This window comes from Semicossyphus pulcher, unplaced genomic scaffold (genome assembly GCF_022749685.1).
Source record: "Semicossyphus pulcher isolate SPU_LCO1_2020_fin unplaced genomic scaffold, fSemPul1.0.p SCAF_23, whole genome shotgun sequence".
NCBI classification, from domain to species: Eukaryota; Metazoa; Chordata; class Actinopteri; order Labriformes; family Labridae; genus Semicossyphus; species Semicossyphus pulcher.
In genome coordinates this window covers 10,909,815-10,927,968 of record NW_027211697.1, presented here as the reverse complement: position 1 = coordinate 10,927,968, position 18,154 = coordinate 10,909,815, and the positions used below count along the sequence as shown (strand labels likewise).

The 18,154-nt window shown below is 41.2% G+C and overlaps 2 protein-coding genes across 2 annotated transcripts; both read left to right on the top strand.

Annotated features, from left to right (window-relative positions):
• The first annotated feature begins 811 nt into the window (after window positions 1-811).
• Window positions 812-8,491, top strand: LOC138602812 (kelch-like protein 20). Its single transcript, XM_069674386.1, has 12 exons — window positions 812-969; window positions 1,219-1,509; window positions 1,592-1,726; window positions 1,817-2,008; window positions 4,228-4,371; window positions 4,751-4,937; window positions 5,221-5,367; window positions 5,468-5,596; window positions 6,797-6,973; window positions 7,048-7,194; window positions 7,280-7,445; window positions 7,539-8,491. Exons 2-12 carry the CDS (start codon window positions 1,225-1,227, stop codon window positions 7,693-7,695), a joined length of 1,866 nt encoding a protein of 621 aa, XP_069530487.1. The 5' UTR covers window positions 812-969; window positions 1,219-1,224; the 3' UTR covers window positions 7,696-8,491.
• Window positions 8,492-9,315: 824 nt separating this feature from the next.
• uqcrc2a (ubiquinol-cytochrome c reductase core protein 2a) lies at window positions 9,316-17,165 on the top strand. The gene is made up of 14 exons (XM_069674385.1): window positions 9,316-9,406; window positions 10,659-10,760; window positions 10,893-11,042; window positions 11,272-11,336; window positions 11,458-11,514; window positions 11,616-11,740; window positions 13,325-13,422; window positions 13,522-13,579; window positions 13,936-14,031; window positions 14,120-14,319; window positions 14,421-14,501; window positions 14,612-14,688; window positions 14,780-14,933; window positions 16,180-17,165. Exons 1-14 carry the CDS (start codon window positions 9,374-9,376, stop codon window positions 16,261-16,263), a joined length of 1,380 nt encoding a protein of 459 aa, XP_069530486.1. The 5' UTR covers window positions 9,316-9,373; the 3' UTR covers window positions 16,264-17,165.
• Window positions 17,166-18,154: the final 989 nt, after the last annotated feature.

Below are 18,154 nucleotides of genomic sequence, written 5' to 3'. Positions count from 1 at the left end.
CTAACACAAGGAGCCAACTCACTGCACTGCAGTGAAGAAAACGTAAGCAAATAAATCAATAAATTTCACAGCACAGTATTAGAGGTAATGGGTGTGAGGAGATAAATAAAGTCACATTTGATTAAAACATGAAGTTCACATTCATTGAATTTAGATAAATCCACATGTATGCATTAATATCAGAATCAGCTTTATCAGTCAGGCATGTACACATACAAGGAATTTGACTCCGGTTTAACTTTGCTCTCTATGTACGTAATGTATGTAAGCATTTAATATTAAATATTAAACTAAAAACTACATGCCTAACTTAGACATTAAATATTAAACATTAAATATTAATATACACAGACTCACAGCTAAAACAAGCATTTTTGTCCATGCTGTGATGCATAAAAACTTCATAAGATGGAACATATAAACTAATCCAACATTAATTCAGTGATTTAATTTGAATTATGGAATAATTATAGCAATTGAGTAAATAATTTCATTGTTTATTATTATTGTTTATAATTGTATTTATTTTGTTCTTATCAACTACTTGCCCCTAAAGCCCTTTGTGACCTTGTTAAGGAGAGTACTATATAAAAAAGTATATTACTATTATTATTTATATTATTATTTTACTGTCTCACCTTAACGTGAGATAACTAATAACTGTAATTCAATTAAAAAGGAACGGACACGAAGCCGGAAGTACTCCACATGACGTCTCTTGTCATACGCTGTGTGGGTGGGAGGGACTTCCGGTGAGGGGCGTCATTAACTGCTTCTCGTTACCGTTTGACGCTAAACTGTATGTGGGAGAGCGTGTTTTGCACCGTTGTGGTCACGATTATGTCAATCAGGTAATTATGTTTTACTGTAACAACTTCTGAGTGTTTCATCTCACCTGTCTGTAGGTGTAAACCTGAAACGACTGACCAGTGTAAGTCCACAGAAAGCAGACGAGCCGTTACACCGGAGGTAAGCCTCATTAGTGAGCTAATAGACAATCTCAGATCGTCTCTCCGCCTTGGTGCTTCTCTCGTGACTGTTTACAAATGTCACTCTTGAAATAGAGCTTGTAGGCGCTAACTTAGCATAACAGCCTTTCCGGAATAGTATTAAAGTCATTGATGTTGCCAGAAGTTAATATTCGACGTGCAAGTGTCTTCACTATGTTTTCTGTTTTGTCTCCATTAACCCTCCTCCTCCCGGGCTTGCCTCACTAAGTGAGACATGGCTGAAATAATTGCCGTCAACGCCGGTTTGCCCTCGCCGTCCACTATCAACGTCACCTTCCCGATCCCTGAGGAGGCCAGCATCGCCGCTGCAGCTCCTCCTGCAGCCTCTCTGAGCAGCGACGACTACCTGTTTGTGGAGGCCAGGCACCCCAACACCGTCCTGCAGGGCCTCAACAGCCTGCGGCTCAACAACGCCTTCTGTGATGTGACCCTGTGCTGTGGAGGACAGGAGTTCCCCTGCCATCGCATTGTGCTGGCCTCCTTCAGCTCTTACTTTCAGGTGAACATCACACAACGAGGCCATGTTCATGCTCATAAGCTAGAAAATCACATAAGCATTTCTGAATTGTCTGTCTCCTCAGGCCATGTTTTCCACTGACCTGATAGAGTCCAAACAGGAGCGAGTTGCCATTAATGGAGTTGAGCCTCAGATGATTGGCATGCTGGTGAGCTACGCCTACACATCAGAGGTCTACATCTCAAAAGCAAACGTGCAGGTAAAGTATCACCTCTTTCCTTTTCTCCTCAGCTGCTATCTCCACTCAAGACAGATCATCCGTGCTGAAACTAACTCTTTCGTGGTGCAGGCTCTGCTGGCAGCAGCCAATCTCCTGGACGTGATGGCCGTGCGAGAGGCCTGTTGTCGTTTTATGGAGCGTCAGATGGATGAGATGAACTGTGTGGGGATTCACTGCTTCGCTGAGGCCCACTCTTGTAGGAGGCTGGAGAACAGCAGCATGGGTTACATTCTGGAGCACTTCAGCAGTGTTTATCAGCAGGTGAGAGGCTGATGGAGCCATGAATTATTATGTCATCTTTGTTATGATTGCAGCTGAAATCAAATGCCAACATATTTGGTCAAGATTGATAAAATCCTCTGTCACAGTACAAGTAACTTTATCCATTAGGGAAACAGTTAACAGTTAATAGATTACACAAGCAGATGGAAAATGTTGTGTTTTTGGTCGTCTATTAATTAATTGGTTAATCAACAGAAAGTTAATTATTAAGTTCTTCATCAAGCAAAACCAGCTTCTCAAATATGAGGGATTTCCTGCTTTAGGGGGATGGATAATGTTGGATTTCTGATGATATCATTTTCATTTCTGGTGCGGATATATGCACTTTTCCTTCTCCACGTGATTGCCATCAAGTCTCTCCTGTAGAGGAATAAAAAAAGAAAACTTCTTCATCTTTAGGATTCATGTAAAATATGCTGTTTTTACGTGACATCTTTTAAAGGGGCTTTCGCCACCTGTTGTATGAGACTTTGAGACAATAATATAAGATCGTCTGAGAAGTCAACGGCTCGCGTCACGCATTGTATCAACTGCAGAAATGTTTATTTTAGGCCTTTTCCAGTATTTTATTTTATAGAATTCAGTGGTGGATACTGATGATATGCTGTTATTGTTGTTTGTCCCAATTGTTTTTTAAAATATATGATTTTAATATATAAATATTCTAAATATTCTAATAATAAATAGACACAACAATAACACAATTGTCAATTGCAGCCCTTGAATAAATTCACAAAGTTATGGAACTGTACAGGAGAAGATTCCAAAGTATAAAGGGTTGACAAATATCGGTCATGGTATATATCAGCGTATCAGCAACAACAAAATCCTGCAATTGCCACTATTTTGTATAAGTATCAATCAGCATCGAACCACTTAAAATTACACTCCATTATTCCAAAAGCAGCTGTTGTCAAATGTAATAACCTGTGTTTGGAAGTCACAGGAACATTGTGTCCATTCAATAAGAGAAAGAAATCATCATTAACACTGTTGTTAAGTTAATACTACATTGCCTTTGCACGTGCCACCAGCAAGCACCTCCACAGGATAGCTGGAGCTGGCAGTGTGGTGTGTTTCATGTGTGAAAGGGGATTAACAAAGATAATCCACCTGCCTGTCAGCATTCATACAAGTGATTTACTCCCATGGAGACTTGCTGCATTCACAAACCCCTCAGATGGTAGTTGTTCTCCCTTCTTTAGTTAGTTCATTAGCTCTATATTTTAATGTAAAAACTACATTAAGACCACAAAGAAGATGGATTTTATTGCTCAGAGCATTTAAACAACACATTTTCACAGTGTTTCTGCTGCTGGTATGGGGTTGTTAAACCAGTTCATTGTCTAAAACAACTGAAAGAGCAGCTCCAGGGATGTTTTAAGACATATAAAATGCTCTGCTTGAAAATAATAAATTGTGTCTGATATGTTTTGTCTGCAAAATATGTTTAATTAGCTCGTAAAAAATCCTCCCAAGGCATCTCCTCCTTCTCCCTCATTAAAAATCCCTGAATCTGCATAGGCCCCGCCTACTATGCACTACATTTCTCCTTTCGTCAAATGACAGCTGCAAACAAAACACGTCTCTGCCATCGTTTAGTGGCAACTTGTTGAACATAGTAATTAGTAGTAGTAACATTAACGTTAGTAGTCAGTAGTGAGTTTGCAAATATTACGATGACGGTTACAGCTGGCTTGCGCATCGCCGAAGTGGTTGCCATAGGTTACACATAATGATATCGCGTCACCCCGTCCATTAACGGGATTGGCTCCTTAGGTTTGTGACGTCTCAAACCTGCCAATCTGAAAACATGTTGTTCAGCCTGTCCTTGGTACACTGCAGTTTAAAAGCAGACAGGCCTAGCCATGGAGATGATGCTGATGTTGTCCCTGATATGTCTTGTAGCACATGAAGAACACCACATGGAGATGTTCACAAGGTTAAACACTTGATTATCAAAATGACCCAAAAGTGATATGAAATTGATTCATTGATTTAAAAGGAAATAGTAAAATACATATTGAAAAGTAAGTAAATAAATCATGTTCAGTAAGTTAATTAAAACTTGGATTTGTTGTTGTTTAATTGTTTCGACACCTAATGAATGCAGGTCTGTGTCTGTTTAGAGAGCAGGTCGAGCAGGTTGTTATTTACACTTCTTTCTTTCGTCTCTTGTTTGTTTGTTTCTCCACCAGGAGGAGTTCCTGTCTCTGTGTGTGGACAAGCTGACAGAAATCCTGGCCAGTGACCATCTCAATGTGCTTAAAGAGGAGGTGGTGTTTGAGGCGGCCATGTTGTGGTTGAACAAATGTTCGTCTCGCAAACAGAGCTTTGAAAAGGTCAGATTCTGTTTATTAAACACCGGCTCAGGTACAGCTCAAGTCTGCACTCGTACTACTGTAATCCCACAGACGTGTGTGTTTAGGGCTGATGGTGAAGCGTGAAAGAGCCCTCAACTCAGCAGCTGTTAGTGTTTACGACTTCCATAAATCAGGTTTACATGCCACCACTGTCAGCCAACACTACTGGCAGTAATGAGATGGGCCCCAATGTAAACAGACCCCTCTTTTTCTGTTTGTATGGTATTTTTCAGGCTTATCTTATCTTAACTTTTCGTCTTTCATGCTGCTGTTTTTCCCCCAAGAATGTCCATCTATGACCAACAATCCCTCGAGGTAAAGTTCATCACATTTACTTTCATCCATTTGTTTCTTGAAGGTCCTCGAGCACATCCGGCTGCCTCTGATCAGCCCCTACTACCTGCACGATGTGATCGAGTCTCTGGATGTGGTGAAGGAGAACCAGGCCTGCCAGAGGCTCATCTCTGAGGCCAAAGACTACCTGCTGCTAAAGGACCGCCGCGGGGAGCTCTACTGCCCGAGAGCGAGGCCGCGCAGGTCCACAGGTGAACACACAACCTGCACATTCATATCGACTGAGAGCCAATCACATGATGTTTTCATCTTCATCTTTTTCTTCGCTCTGTCAACCTAGTGTGAGTCTTTTTTAGCTTTATTTATACCATTTTTCCCAGACAAAATTTTATTTAAAAAAGAAACTAGTTAACATATGAATGAATGTAAATAAGCTGAAATTGCAGCCCTTTATAACTGCATCCGTATCCGTCAAGTGTAGCGTGTCTTGGCTCACTACTCCTGTTTTTTCCTCCCTTGTTACCATGGCAACAGGGACAGCTGAGGTGATAGTGACAGTCGGAGGGGAGGATGACAAGGTGGTGCTGCGCAGCGTCGAGAGCTTCGATCCCGTGACGAATCAGTGGAAGAATCTGGCGTGCCTTCCCTTCGCTGTGAGCAAACACGGGCTGGTCGTGTCGGGTGAGGGAAGCACCGACACTCGGATTAAAACTGACAGGATAATGGCTCTCCTTATTGTGTCCCTCCTGAAATGAGAAACAACCTTCCTCTCTCTCTGTAGACTCCACTCTGTATCTGGCTGGAGGAGAGTTTCCTGACGGCTCGGCCAGCAGGGAGATGTGGCGATACGACCCCTGCTTCGACTCCTGGTTTGAGATGGCTCCCATGAATGTAGCTCGCTCTGAGTTAGGTGAGGCAGTCTCCGTATGAAGACCCTGTCATGTGTTGCACACTTTTCCACAAAGTACTACATTAGCCTAATAATTATTTATAATACGGTGATATAGAGGTGTAGAAGGAGGTAGATATGTGTCCACAGCAAGTTGTAAATAATGAGCAGGAGGAAGTAATTCACCTGTTAACATGAAACCTTTCTAAAGTGAGATTATTGTGAGGTGTTTTTTTTGTTTTAATGTAACTTCTAATAAAAAGTACAAAATAATCAGGTTTGACCCAAAAGGATATCCATCCATCCTTTACCGCTTCTCCTGTTCAGGGGGCTGTCATTGGGCAAGAGGCGGGGTACACCCTGGACTGATCGCCAGTCAATCACAGGGCTGACACACAGACACAGACAACCTTTCACACTCACTCATTCACACCTACGGCCAATGTTAGAGCCACCAATGAACCTATGAGTCTAACCTATAAGTACCCGGAGTACCCGGAGAGAACCCACGCATGCAACACACAACTCCACACACTACGTCCGCACCGGGATTCGAACCATGAACCAATTATCTGTGAGGCAACAGTGCTAAAGACTGCACCATTGTGCCCAGTAGGATATGGTAATTCTTAAATTCTTTTAATTCGCCGTAAAAAAAACTTGTGCCTACATTTCCCATAATGCAATTTACAGTGCAACCTGACAGATGGGTAAGCGACTCAGGTGTTTGAGGTCATGTAAGCTCAAAGATTTTAATTTGAGTTTATATCTTGTAGTCTTCAACCCCAGCTGACTCAGGTGACATCGCTTGCTCAACAGAAAGCATCGCAACACTTTAGTTTGCTATTTTTTAGTAATTTTTTTATTATCTACTTTGTATTCCCATTTCTCCAGAGGCGGAGAATTGTTTTTCTGTCTACTAGCAGACTCTTCTTAACACCTTTTGTATGTCCGAAAAGACAAAGGTGTTGTCCTGGCCGACACAGATGCAGTCGTAAATTTGTGGCTACTGTTTGTGTTTGGCTACTGTGTGTCTTTCTAATTATCCACTTGGCATCCACAAAAAACTAAATTTACTTCAAGTAACTTCTCCCAAAAAACTGTGAAAACTAAGCAAGATCTCTTACTCTCAGTGGCCTCTGTTTTGGCATGTTTTGTTAAGTTGACAAGGGCATTAAGCAGTTGTTGTCATCAGTAAATTGATTATCTCCCTCTGCTCAGGCCTGGTGATGCTGGATGGCTTCGTATATGCAGTTGGAGGGTGGGAGGGACGTTCCCGTCTGGACTCGGTGGAGTGCTACAACCCTCACACCAACTCCTGGCAGTTCACTGAATCTGTCAAGATGGCCGTCACGAGCCCGGCTGTGGTCGCTTTGGACGGACTGCTCTATGTTACTGGTAGGAAACGCAGCTTACACACATTCAGGTTGTGCTTTTGTACTGGGAAAAAAACCCCTTTTTTTCTTGCATAGGTGGTGCAGTTCTGGAGGATGGCGATGGCACGGACCTCGCTCAGGTGTATAACCCTAAAACATCTGTGTGGACGGAGGTTGCCCCCATGCAGATCGCCCGCTCTGGTTCGGCTGCTTGTACGCTGAAAGGAAAGCTTTATGTCATCGGTGCGTAACACAACACAGTACACGCTTATCGACAAACTCAGCAGCCACTCACACTGCTAACTCTCTTGTTCTTTTGCTTCCCCAGGTGGATGGCATGCCTCCACAGAGAACACAGATAAAGTCGAGTGTTACAATCCCAAGACAAACCAATGGACCATGTGTGCCCCCATGAAAGAACGACGCTACCGGCCCGGTGCTGCTGTGGTGGACGGAAAGATCTACGTCCTGGGGGGAGAAGAAGGCTGGGACAGGTGAGGGACAGACACATTTACAACCTTTCTTCTTCTGCAGTTTTTTCTGCCACGTGTGACTACACAACTGGTTTAATTCTGACGATCCTGCAGGTATCATGACACCATTGAGAGGTACTGTGACGAGACGGACACGTGGGAGATCGTCGGGGAGATGCCCACCAGTCGCAGCTGGCTCAGCTGTGTGTCCCTCCAGCTGAGGAAGGACATCTGCATGAGCAGCTGCCCCGATACGCCAAATGACAACTGAACGAGTGTGTCTTGTAGGAAATGTTTTGTGGTTATTTGCACCCTCATTGGGGGACAGCGCACCCCGCACTACAACGCTCAGAGCTGTGGAAACGGCTTACCGCAGGGGGCAGCCTTAATCTGGCACAACAGTGTTTGAGCTGTTACTGGTGGCAAACAGTAAAGTGTTTTAATCGAAGACTGCTTTAGGAGTCTCACTCACTTGAGGTCCCTCTTTCTCGTGGTGACAAATGAAGAGTCGCACATGAAGCTCAAGTGATGGATTCATTGATAGACTGATGGAGAACTCAGTCAGCGGTCTTAACTCACTCTCTGTAAGATGTGAACATGTTGATGGTTCTGTTTTAATGTCCGAGCACCTCAAATCTGTGAAGATCCTCCCAGCCAACATAATGTATTTTTGTATCATTTGTTATGTGACGTATTTATTAGGGTGTGACGACCTGTGAGGGCTTTTTTCTTAATAAGTAAACATTTCACTCAATCAAAAGATGCTCCACGGGCCAAAGAATCTCATTGTGATCATTTTCAAAGGTTACCTGTGAAAAAGAGATGTCTTACGTGTGCAGTGTCTTTGTATTTAAACTTTATAAGTTCTGAATGATTGTCTTCATTGCCTGTAATATGTTGAGTATATTTTTGTAATGTAGTGTGCGTCATGCATTTAAGTGATTTTTAAATGGAGTAGGTTCTCATAAAGATGTTTAATAATTTACCGTGAATGCTGGTGTTTTTTTTGTTTTGTTTTTTTGCTAAAAATGTTTTGACTGAAAGTCCCCATTTGCAATTTAAACCACTAGTAGCACTATGGCACTCTTTTTTTCAATAAAAGGGTGTAACAAAATGCTTTTTTAAAAAAAAAAGTGTATTCAACATGTTTTATAATTTTGACAATGTTCTCAGTTTTCATTCACATATTTGCATGCCTTATTAACGGACTAGGTAAAGGTGGGGAACGATATTCCAACCACATAACAAAAGGGTTTATGATAGTTTACGAACCACCTTCATGAATATATTTCTATATTTAGTGGCTGCTTTTAAAGAACAACTTTGAAAGGTAAAAAACTGAGTGTTTTTTTTAAGCTTGATATCTATTTTTCTAATGCAAAATTCAAGCTAAATTCAGAAACTTGCATTATGATTCAAGACATTTATTGTCACTCTGGTTGTACAGGTACAACTGTGTGAAATTCTTATGCTAGGAGGCTCCAATTACAGAGTTAATATTAGATATAAAATAAAATATATATGCAAAAAAGGATGCAGTAATAAGACAACATAAAAATACAAAAATAAGGATATTTTAGAAATATGTTAATTTTTCTAAAAATATACAACGTAGGCAAAATATACACATTTAAAAATATTGACATTTTTAAATTTAAGGCAGAGGTAGAAATATACATTCAGTGGTCATGTTTTAATAGGTTGAAAAACTTTCAATATAAAAGTTTGTTTTAATTTAATAACTGTGCAGTCTTTTTACAGTGTTTCACCGACACATTTTCAGAGTAGCAAATTTAACACTTAGCGGTATTTACTAGTGTATGAACCTACTGCAAATGTTTATCTTGTCCTCCTTTATCATCTTTGGTATTTCTGCCCGGTGCAGTGGATTGTGGGTAAGACGTCAGCCCGCCGCCATATCTGTCTGAAGGAGAGAGTCTGGAGGAGTCATGAGAGGAATCCGGTCTCTAAACAATCTCCCCGTGAGTCCCGTGTATTGTTAGTTTGTTCTGAGCTGAGTAGCCGACAGGAGCTAAACTCTGTTTGTTATGGATCTCAAACTGCTCGAAAAGTGAAGCCGCAATTGGCTGCTGTTAGCCTGCCGGCTAGTTAGCACGCTAGGTGGCTAGCTATGGCAGGTTAAGAAACGTAACTGTCGAGGCTTGCTTGCCTGGTTTTACAACCGAGTTAATTATCACTGCATCGACTGATTATACGAACTACGTGTGGAAAATGGCTTGTTTATTCTGCGTAGCTTTGCCGTATGTTGTGGCTTTATGTTGTTCTTTGCGCAGCTGGATGCAACCTGAAGGTCATCTCTGGACTCGTGTATCTGAATTTAGTTGTTCAAGATGTTTCTCAGAGGACAAGATCTCCTATTTTGTTGACATTTATAATTAGTTGACATTCATATATTTTACTTATACGCTGACACAGTGTCCTCAGGCTTTGTTGACAGGATATATGTAGTGTGTTTGTGGTTTCAATGTCCTAAATTTGCATGGGTCATTTTAGGACACTCCAGCCCTACCCCACTCTACTTTATGACACTGTCGGTGTCTGTTGTTTGACATGCCATACATGGACATGATCATATGGCGTATACACATTCACTAACATTCAAGGACATGCTTATTTGTTGATATTATTAACAAGAAAATCCACTGAAACATAGGATAATATTTTTACATGTTACTTACGAAGTACTCTTAGCTGATAATGAAAACAAACTTGAGGAATACATTGATAAAACAGATAAAGGCAGTTGTACCGTTAGATTATAGTCCTGTAGTTGTTGAAATAGTTGAAGACTGTGTTAAACTTTCACAGACTAGAAGATGTTTAATAATCGAGTAATTTTTAAATAGAAACCAACGATAAAAGATCAGTTAGACTAGATTTTATGTACCAAAACAAACATAATTGTTGGCGCTTTAACCCCCAATATTTAACCCCTGATATTTTTCTCGTTGTTGGTGTTTATGTGTAACAGAGCTTGGTAGAAGACAGCATGTGTTATGAAACATTAGAGGTTATGTTAATCTTCATGGGGTTTAATATTTGTCTAATCTACTGTCAGCCCTCAGCTTGTGGAAAGCTGTACCTAGCATATATCCTTCAACTGAACTTTTCATTGGACCCTAATGTTTGAACTACTTTTAGGCTGAATCACCTGAAAACAAGTTCAGTGTGAGTACTCTCTTGTCTGATATTTGTTGTCATCACCTCTCACAGAAACGTTGCTATGCGGCTGCCAGGAGGAACGAGGCTCTGACTGAACCCCTGTCAGGCCGCGCAAAGTCCTTAGGTGCGCCTCTCCCTCCCCAAAATGTCCAGGTAGGTGCTGCCCTTGCCTGCACTCGTCTCATACTCTAAAATCATTCTGCTGCTTCACTTGCTTTTTCTATAAATGATTTAAACAGAAAGTTATTTGTTTACAGTTTAATTGAAGTAATTTTTCTGCTTCAGGTGTCCAAGCTTCCAAACGGTCTGGTGATCGCATCGCTGGAGAACTACTCCCCGTTGTCCAGTATCGGTGTGTTTGTGAAAGCTGGGAGTCGCTATGAGACTACGGAAAACCAGGGTGTCTCTCATGTGCTACGACTGGCAGCCAACCTGGTAACTAGTGAATAATTTGTGAAGGCGTAATTGTGCCTTCAGGAAAACTAAACCATTTCTTTAATATCATATTTTGAGATGTACACAGGCTCCTTCTCATAGCTGTTTACTGTGACATAAGTCACATTATATAATTATGGACAGCTGACTTTTAGTTTGACTTGACTCGTCTTCTATATTCTTCCATCAGCAACAAGCTCTTTAAATTTGTACATGTATCTTTTTGTAGACTAACAAGGGTGCGTCTGGCTTCAAGATCTGTCGCAGTGTGGAATCACTGGGAGGCAGCCTGAGGTCAGTGAGGGTTCTCTCTGCTCATTCACACGCAGACACTCTCAGAAGTAAATAAGTAGGAGAATACCAGAGTAACATTAGCTGACCCTGTTGAACCATCTGTGTTCTTTTCTATCTGCAGTGTAACATCATCAAGAGAGACCATGGTCTACACCGCAGAGTGTTTGAGAGATCACCTGTAAGTGCTGCCATCTTTATGCTGAGTGTTATATGTATTAATCTGTATGCTTCTGTCAACAAATGATCTTAATTACTTACTGTGTGTGTGTGTGTGTCCAGAGATGCATTAATGGAGTCTGTAGTCAACGTGACGGCAGCTCAGGAGTTCCGGCCGTGGGAGGTGAGCGACCTGACGCCCAGGGTGAAGATTGACAAGGCTCTGGCTCAGCAGTGTCCTCAGATAGGTTTGTACCAAGAACAGCACTTCAGCTTTGTACTATCTGCATTTCAAAGCAACCTGCGACAGATATTTTGTACTTTGTCATTGGCATACAGGGGTTCTCAGATCACTGTTTAGAAGATTAGATATAAGACAGGTCCATTACTGCTCTAATCTGTCACTTAATTAACCTCTATAATTTACTGTCATGTTTTAGTTCGGTCTTTTAACTTTGGAGCAAACAGTGAGCTCAAATCTGTGAGTGAATGAACAAAGGGCCGTTGATTCTCAGTGGAATTAGCATAGTACAGGAACTTGTTTAAAGGATAACTTCGGGATTTTTCAACCTAGACCCTATTTTCCCATGTGTTTGTGTGTAAGTGACTAGTGGAGACAACAATTATTGAAATCGATCCAGTATTCAGGGAGGGAGCACCGGCCGGCAGCCGCCAAATGAGATACAATGTAACTAAACGGGGCACCGCGCATACGCCAATATACAGCCACTAAAAGAGCTTGTTTTTGCTACTGACAGGCTCGTATCGTTATAATAAGTGTCTGACAACTCTGTGGCAGCCATGCTACTTTACCTTATGCTCTCTGTTGTTGTCTGTAACCAAGTCTCGCTCTCGGAGAAGTCTCGCGCTGAAATCTCGTTTTCCAGGAGCTCCGCGTCTGTATACTCCAGCTCAAATAGATATGGGCGTCCATCGAAAAAGTCTTCATCCACATCGTAGAAATCAGATAAATCTTCAGCCATGACAATCTTTTAGATAGCACTGAGCAACGCTTTCTGTACTCCAACACAACAAACGGCACTTCTCCCTCTTCGTCTTCATCTTCTCTCACTGTTTAGTTTACTTTATACATTTAAGTTAAACTGTAATTGCGGGAGCACACTTCCCAGATATCCAGACATTGTTGCGTGTGTGACGTCCACGGTTGGCTCCGGTAACTCTTGATTTTCCTCGCTGACAGTCACTTTCCTTTTTAGACTTTTGTTCATTTTTCTTTGGCTTTTCACTTCTTGTTGAAGTTGTATCTGTAGTCATCCATCTTTTCTTTGTTTGTTCAGCCATAGTAGATTACTGTTTACTCGCAACACTTGCAGAGACCGGAAAAGCAGCCGCTTAGCTCCGCCTACCCTCTCAGGCAGACCAACCACTGCTGGGTGATGGAAAACGCGTCACTAACTGGGCGCCGCTTGTGATTTTTTCCTTGAGAGTCGCCACAGACACCCAGTCTGTAATACTGCAAGTGCAAAGGCTTTCATCAGTGGGCCATAGGCTCAATCACCATTGTGTTACCTCATTCGGCGATAGATAGAGACTTAACAGACATTTATTTAAATGAAAATCTTCGAGATGATCAATTTAATTTTTAAGCTCATGTCACTGTGTTAATTGTTCATGTTTCTCTTGTTACATATCTCTAAAACATTCATCCTTACTAATTTAAGCCTTCTTCTGTGCAGTCAAATCACACCTTTGATTCAATTAAAATCTCTCGAAATTAAATGGTGCCCACATATTCTCTTCCGCTCCAAAGTCTGTTACATTACTTTGATAACTTTTGTGACTTGAAGAGAGATGTATTTGTCTTCTCGCAGGTGTCATTGAGAAGCTGCATGAAGCAGCGTACAAAAACGCCCTGTCCAACTCTCTGTACTGCCCTGACTACATGGTCGGTAGTGTCTCCTCTAACCAGGTATGATGTTTGTTTAGTTCTGTTTCCCTACGTTCTGTGTGAAAGTAGTAAATTATGTCTTCTGACAGATCTCCCTCTCCCTGTCCCCCCCCCTTGTAGCTGCAGTCATTTGTTGAAGAAAATTTCACCACTGGCAGAATGGCTCTTGTAGGACTAGGTGAGTGTTTACTAGTGCTTTTTAGTCTGACCACATGGCTGTGTCACATCTGCCCTCCTTTTATCATGGGGCTTATCTTCTCAAGGCTCCATTTTTACTAATGACACCCTCTTTGACGTTAATAGACTGCGTATGTGCTTTCAGTTGTGTGCTTTTACTCCCCGGTGCAATTAGGCCTTTTGTTCAACATGTAATAAAGGTGTACTTTGCCTGCAACCAAACACTACAAGTGTTGGCATGCCTGAATGACAAAAAATTGCGCTTTCATGAAAACTTTCTATCCTGGGAATGAGTGGAATTTTTCAGCTCATGAAGTGCTCCCTGTATTATAAGCATTGTCTGATTTATGCATCCAGGTGTAAAGCACTCTGTCCTGAGGCAGTTCGGTGAGGGGCTCCTGAGTGTCCGCAGTGGGGCTGGAGCGCCTGCAGCTAAGGCTGTGTACCGTGGAGGTAAAACCCGTGTTCTAGAGCAACATTACGCTCTTTTCAATTTTCACAGCCTTGTTGTCATGATACTAATGAGTGTGCTTTTGTGTAGGTGAACTGCGGGTGCAGAACAATGACGACCTGGTCCATGCCCTGATTGCCAGCGAGGGTGGTGTTTCAGGTAGTGCGGAAGCTAATGCCTTCAGCGTGCTGCAAAGGATCCTGGGAGCCGGGCCACATGTGAAGAGGGGCTCCAACATCACCAGCAAACTCAGCCAGGGTATTGCCAAAGCTACCACACAGCCCTTTGATGTAAGTTTAAAAAAAGAATGGAAATAAAACCGTGTATTGCGCGAGTTATAAATGCAGAAGATTGGTGTCCTAATGTCACATGACCTCTGGCTGTCTTTCAGGCCACAGCTTTCAATGCCTCGTACTCTGACTCCGGCCTGTTTGGCGTCTACACCATTGCACAAGCTGACTCTGCAGGAGAGGTGACTGCAAATTTCACTCCATCCAAGACAAATTTACCAGCATCTAAAACGTGCAGTGATGCCAGAATCTTCATTTCACTAAATGTCGTGCTTGTTGCTGTCCTCTGTAGGTGATCAAAGCCGCCATTGCTCAAGTGCAAGGTGTGGCTGAGGGAAATGTATCAGAGGCTGATATCACCAGAGCAAAGTGAGTTATTATAGAGGTGAAGCACTTGTGTGTAGAGATGCAGACAGCTTTTGATATGTTGTTGACCTTCTGTCTGGGTTTCTTTGTGTAGGAACCAGGTGAAAGCAGAGTACCTGATGTCTATAGAGAGCTCCGAGAGCCTGCTGGAGGAGATCGGCGCTCAGGTTCTGACCACTGCAGCGTACCAGCTCCCGGACTCTGTTCTCCAGGCTGTAGATGCCGTCACCCACGAGGATGTGGTCATGGTCAGTGTCTTCCATGTAGAGTTTTTTTTATGCTTCAGAATATATATTTTTGACTCTACTTTACTGTTTTGATAAACTTGTAAAGATTTCATAAGTCTCATTTAGCAGCAGGCAGCTGTTTTCATAAAAAAAAAGCTTTAGTAGAGACTGAATATTGTGTACATAATGATCATATTGTCAGAGATATGAGGCCACTGATCCTAACCTTTTCATCATAGCACCTTTATGGTTACAGCTTGTTCTGCTGCCCCCAATTAGCCAAAAATCATACATTTATACAGCTTTAAAATAATAAGATTTCCATTCAAAGAAACGTCTATAAGTAACTACTTTCTACTGAATGAGGTAGCATAATAGTGTTGGCAATAGGTGCTGCCAAAGAGAATGAAACTGATCTTTTTTAAATTTTTACTTTAAGCAGTTTGCAAACGAGATTTAAAGTGGCGATCTCGAACATTTCAGTTTTGTTCTCTTTGGCGGCACATATGGCGATAAACGGTAATTGCGGGAGCACACTTCCCAGATATCCAGACAGTGTTGCATGTGTGACGTCCACGGTTGGCTCCGGTTGTAACTCTTGATTTTCCTCGCTGACGGTCGCTTTCCTTTTTAGACTGTTTGCTTCATCTGAGCGTCGAGTTTGTTTCTTTTTCTTTGGATTTTCACTTATTGTTGAAGTTGTATCTGTAGTCATCCATCTTTTCTTTGTTTGTTCAGCCATAGTAGATTACTGTTTACTCGCAACACTTGCAGAGAGCGGAAAAGCAGCCGCTTAGCTCCGCCTACCCTCTCTGGCAGACCAATCAGTGCTGGCTGATGGAAAACGCGTCACTAACTGGGCGCCGCTTGTGTTTTTTCTCAGTGAATGTCAACGCAGACAGCCAGTCTGTAATACTGCAAATGCAAAGGCTTTCATCAGTGGGCCAAAGGCTCAGTCACCATTGTGTTACCTCATTTGGCGATAGATAGAGACTTAACAGACGTTTATTTAAATGAAAATCTTCCAGATTATCACTTTAACATTTTGACTAATGTCTTAGTTTTACAGTGATTTACAAACCTCTGTGGTCATAGTATTAACTCGTTCAAATTGTTGTTCAGAAATATGTAGTCACAGTGACATGAAGATGATTAATCTACACATGCAGATTCTGTAATGCAAGAAAATGAGCTATGTAGTGTTTAAAATGTAATGTGTTGGTTTATTATCGACTGTTTGAACAACTCTCCATCCTTCTCTTTACAGGCTGCGAAAAAATTTGTGGACAGCAAGAAGACAATGGCAGCTAGTGGACACCTCATTAATACACCGTTTGTGGATGAAGTATGAGAGGAAAATTAAGGAAAAAGTGATTTTAACTTGGGCATGCTGCTGTGTCTGGCTGCTTTAAAAAAAAAAAAAAGGAAACAGGACCTCAAAGCCTCAGCCTCCTGCAACAATTCATTTGATGTCACCAAGCATAGTTTGTCCTGCCATACTTGTAAGCACCAACAGGGAGCTGGAAAATCATAATGCAATGTTTTTGTCCATTTAACTGTATATCTATGTAAATTAAAGAAATGACAGTAATAACAGCTGGTTATGGCGTTAATCTGTATCTGACTGTAGCGTTTAAGAGCTGTATCGGGAGTGTGAGGGTTAAAAGCTGGTTTAAAAAAAGGCTGCTCAGGCTGCAGGTATTTTTAGAACATGACAGATATGGTTCCATTCATCAACCAATAGGGGGACCTAAAAGCACACTGCAAGTTTCCTCAATCAATGTTGATGCTAAATTTAGGCTTGTTTTTGCTTGTCGTATAAATGTTGAGGTAATTTACTCAAGTAAAAGCAGCAATACACTCCTTTATGCATTAGCTTCTGTCAGTGTGATATATGTTTGGCTAAAGAATAGGATTATTATTAGCGATTCATTTGGAAGCATTGAAACGGTCATAAAAATGATATGATCATATATTATGTTTTTAATGTTTAGCTGAAGGAAGGCTTGTAATAATAGCTGTTGGATAAAGAGAATGGGGTTATAAAACATCATATTTCACACTAAGGGTAGTTGAGTAGAACCTCAGGGTTGGACATGGTTAGGGTTAAAGTTGCTCCCCAAATACATCTCGAAACGTGCTGTTGGGCTAGCAAAGCACCCTAAAGCCATAAACATTGTTTATTTACCCTGATACCTTCAGGTACCCCACAAACCTCTCAAACCTGTCTTGCGCACAGACCGAGTACTCCTATGATCGAATAAAACTATTGTCTGTCTTTGTGGTAAATTGATTCAGAGCTGCAACTAATGTTTTTATATTGTTTCTGATAAGGCTATTGACTATACAGTTATTTTTTATTAATTGTTCAACATTGAGTTGTCACGTAAGTGTGAGATATAAACATCAGTATTCAGAAGTAGCTTATTCAAGATGCTTTCAACACACACTCAACAGTACAAGACCTGTTTTTTCACCATAAGCAGTCAGATATGTATTTGTTTGAACGATTTATTGATTGTTCAAATAATTTTGAAAATATTGGCTATTGTTTTTCTGTCAAGACTTTTGGATTAGTTTTGTGAGCATTCTTAAATCAGTATATATATATTATATTGAAATTAATATTTTGACACAGGACATACATTAGTTTGTATTGTTCTTAGATAAAATACTACTAAAAATAATTGGATTATCTTAATGGTTTAAGTAAATCTGCAACATGATTACTTAATTTTCTACATCATCATGCGGTATGGAACTACCAAAGATGTAATATTATTTTCGGCATCATATTCGGCCTGGTTTCCCCAAAGCTTCCTTTAAGCAAAAATCCGAAACGGATGATACAAAGACAAGACATGAGGAATGAACTGCAATAAGAAACAAGAAAGACAAACATATTTGTCTGTCTTACTGTAATCGACAGGGCGACTCAGGACAGCACGACCCCCGTTTTCGTGTAGTATCGCGAGAAGAGAACGAACCCCCACTTCTTAACGTGAAGACAATATTCGCATTCATGGACTGTCGGAATAATCGGAAAAATTTCAACCTCACTGAGAAAATTCGCCTGAAGGCTCCCTCAAGCCGGAGCAACAACAGGAAAAGTCGGAGATAATTTTACAGAATACTCGTCATATGCACAAATATTGTTGACTAAAGTAAATGTTAGCTTGACGGTAGAGGACGTTTTACTCTTTCACACATTTCGTACCAATTTTGTGGCTAATTTATAACAT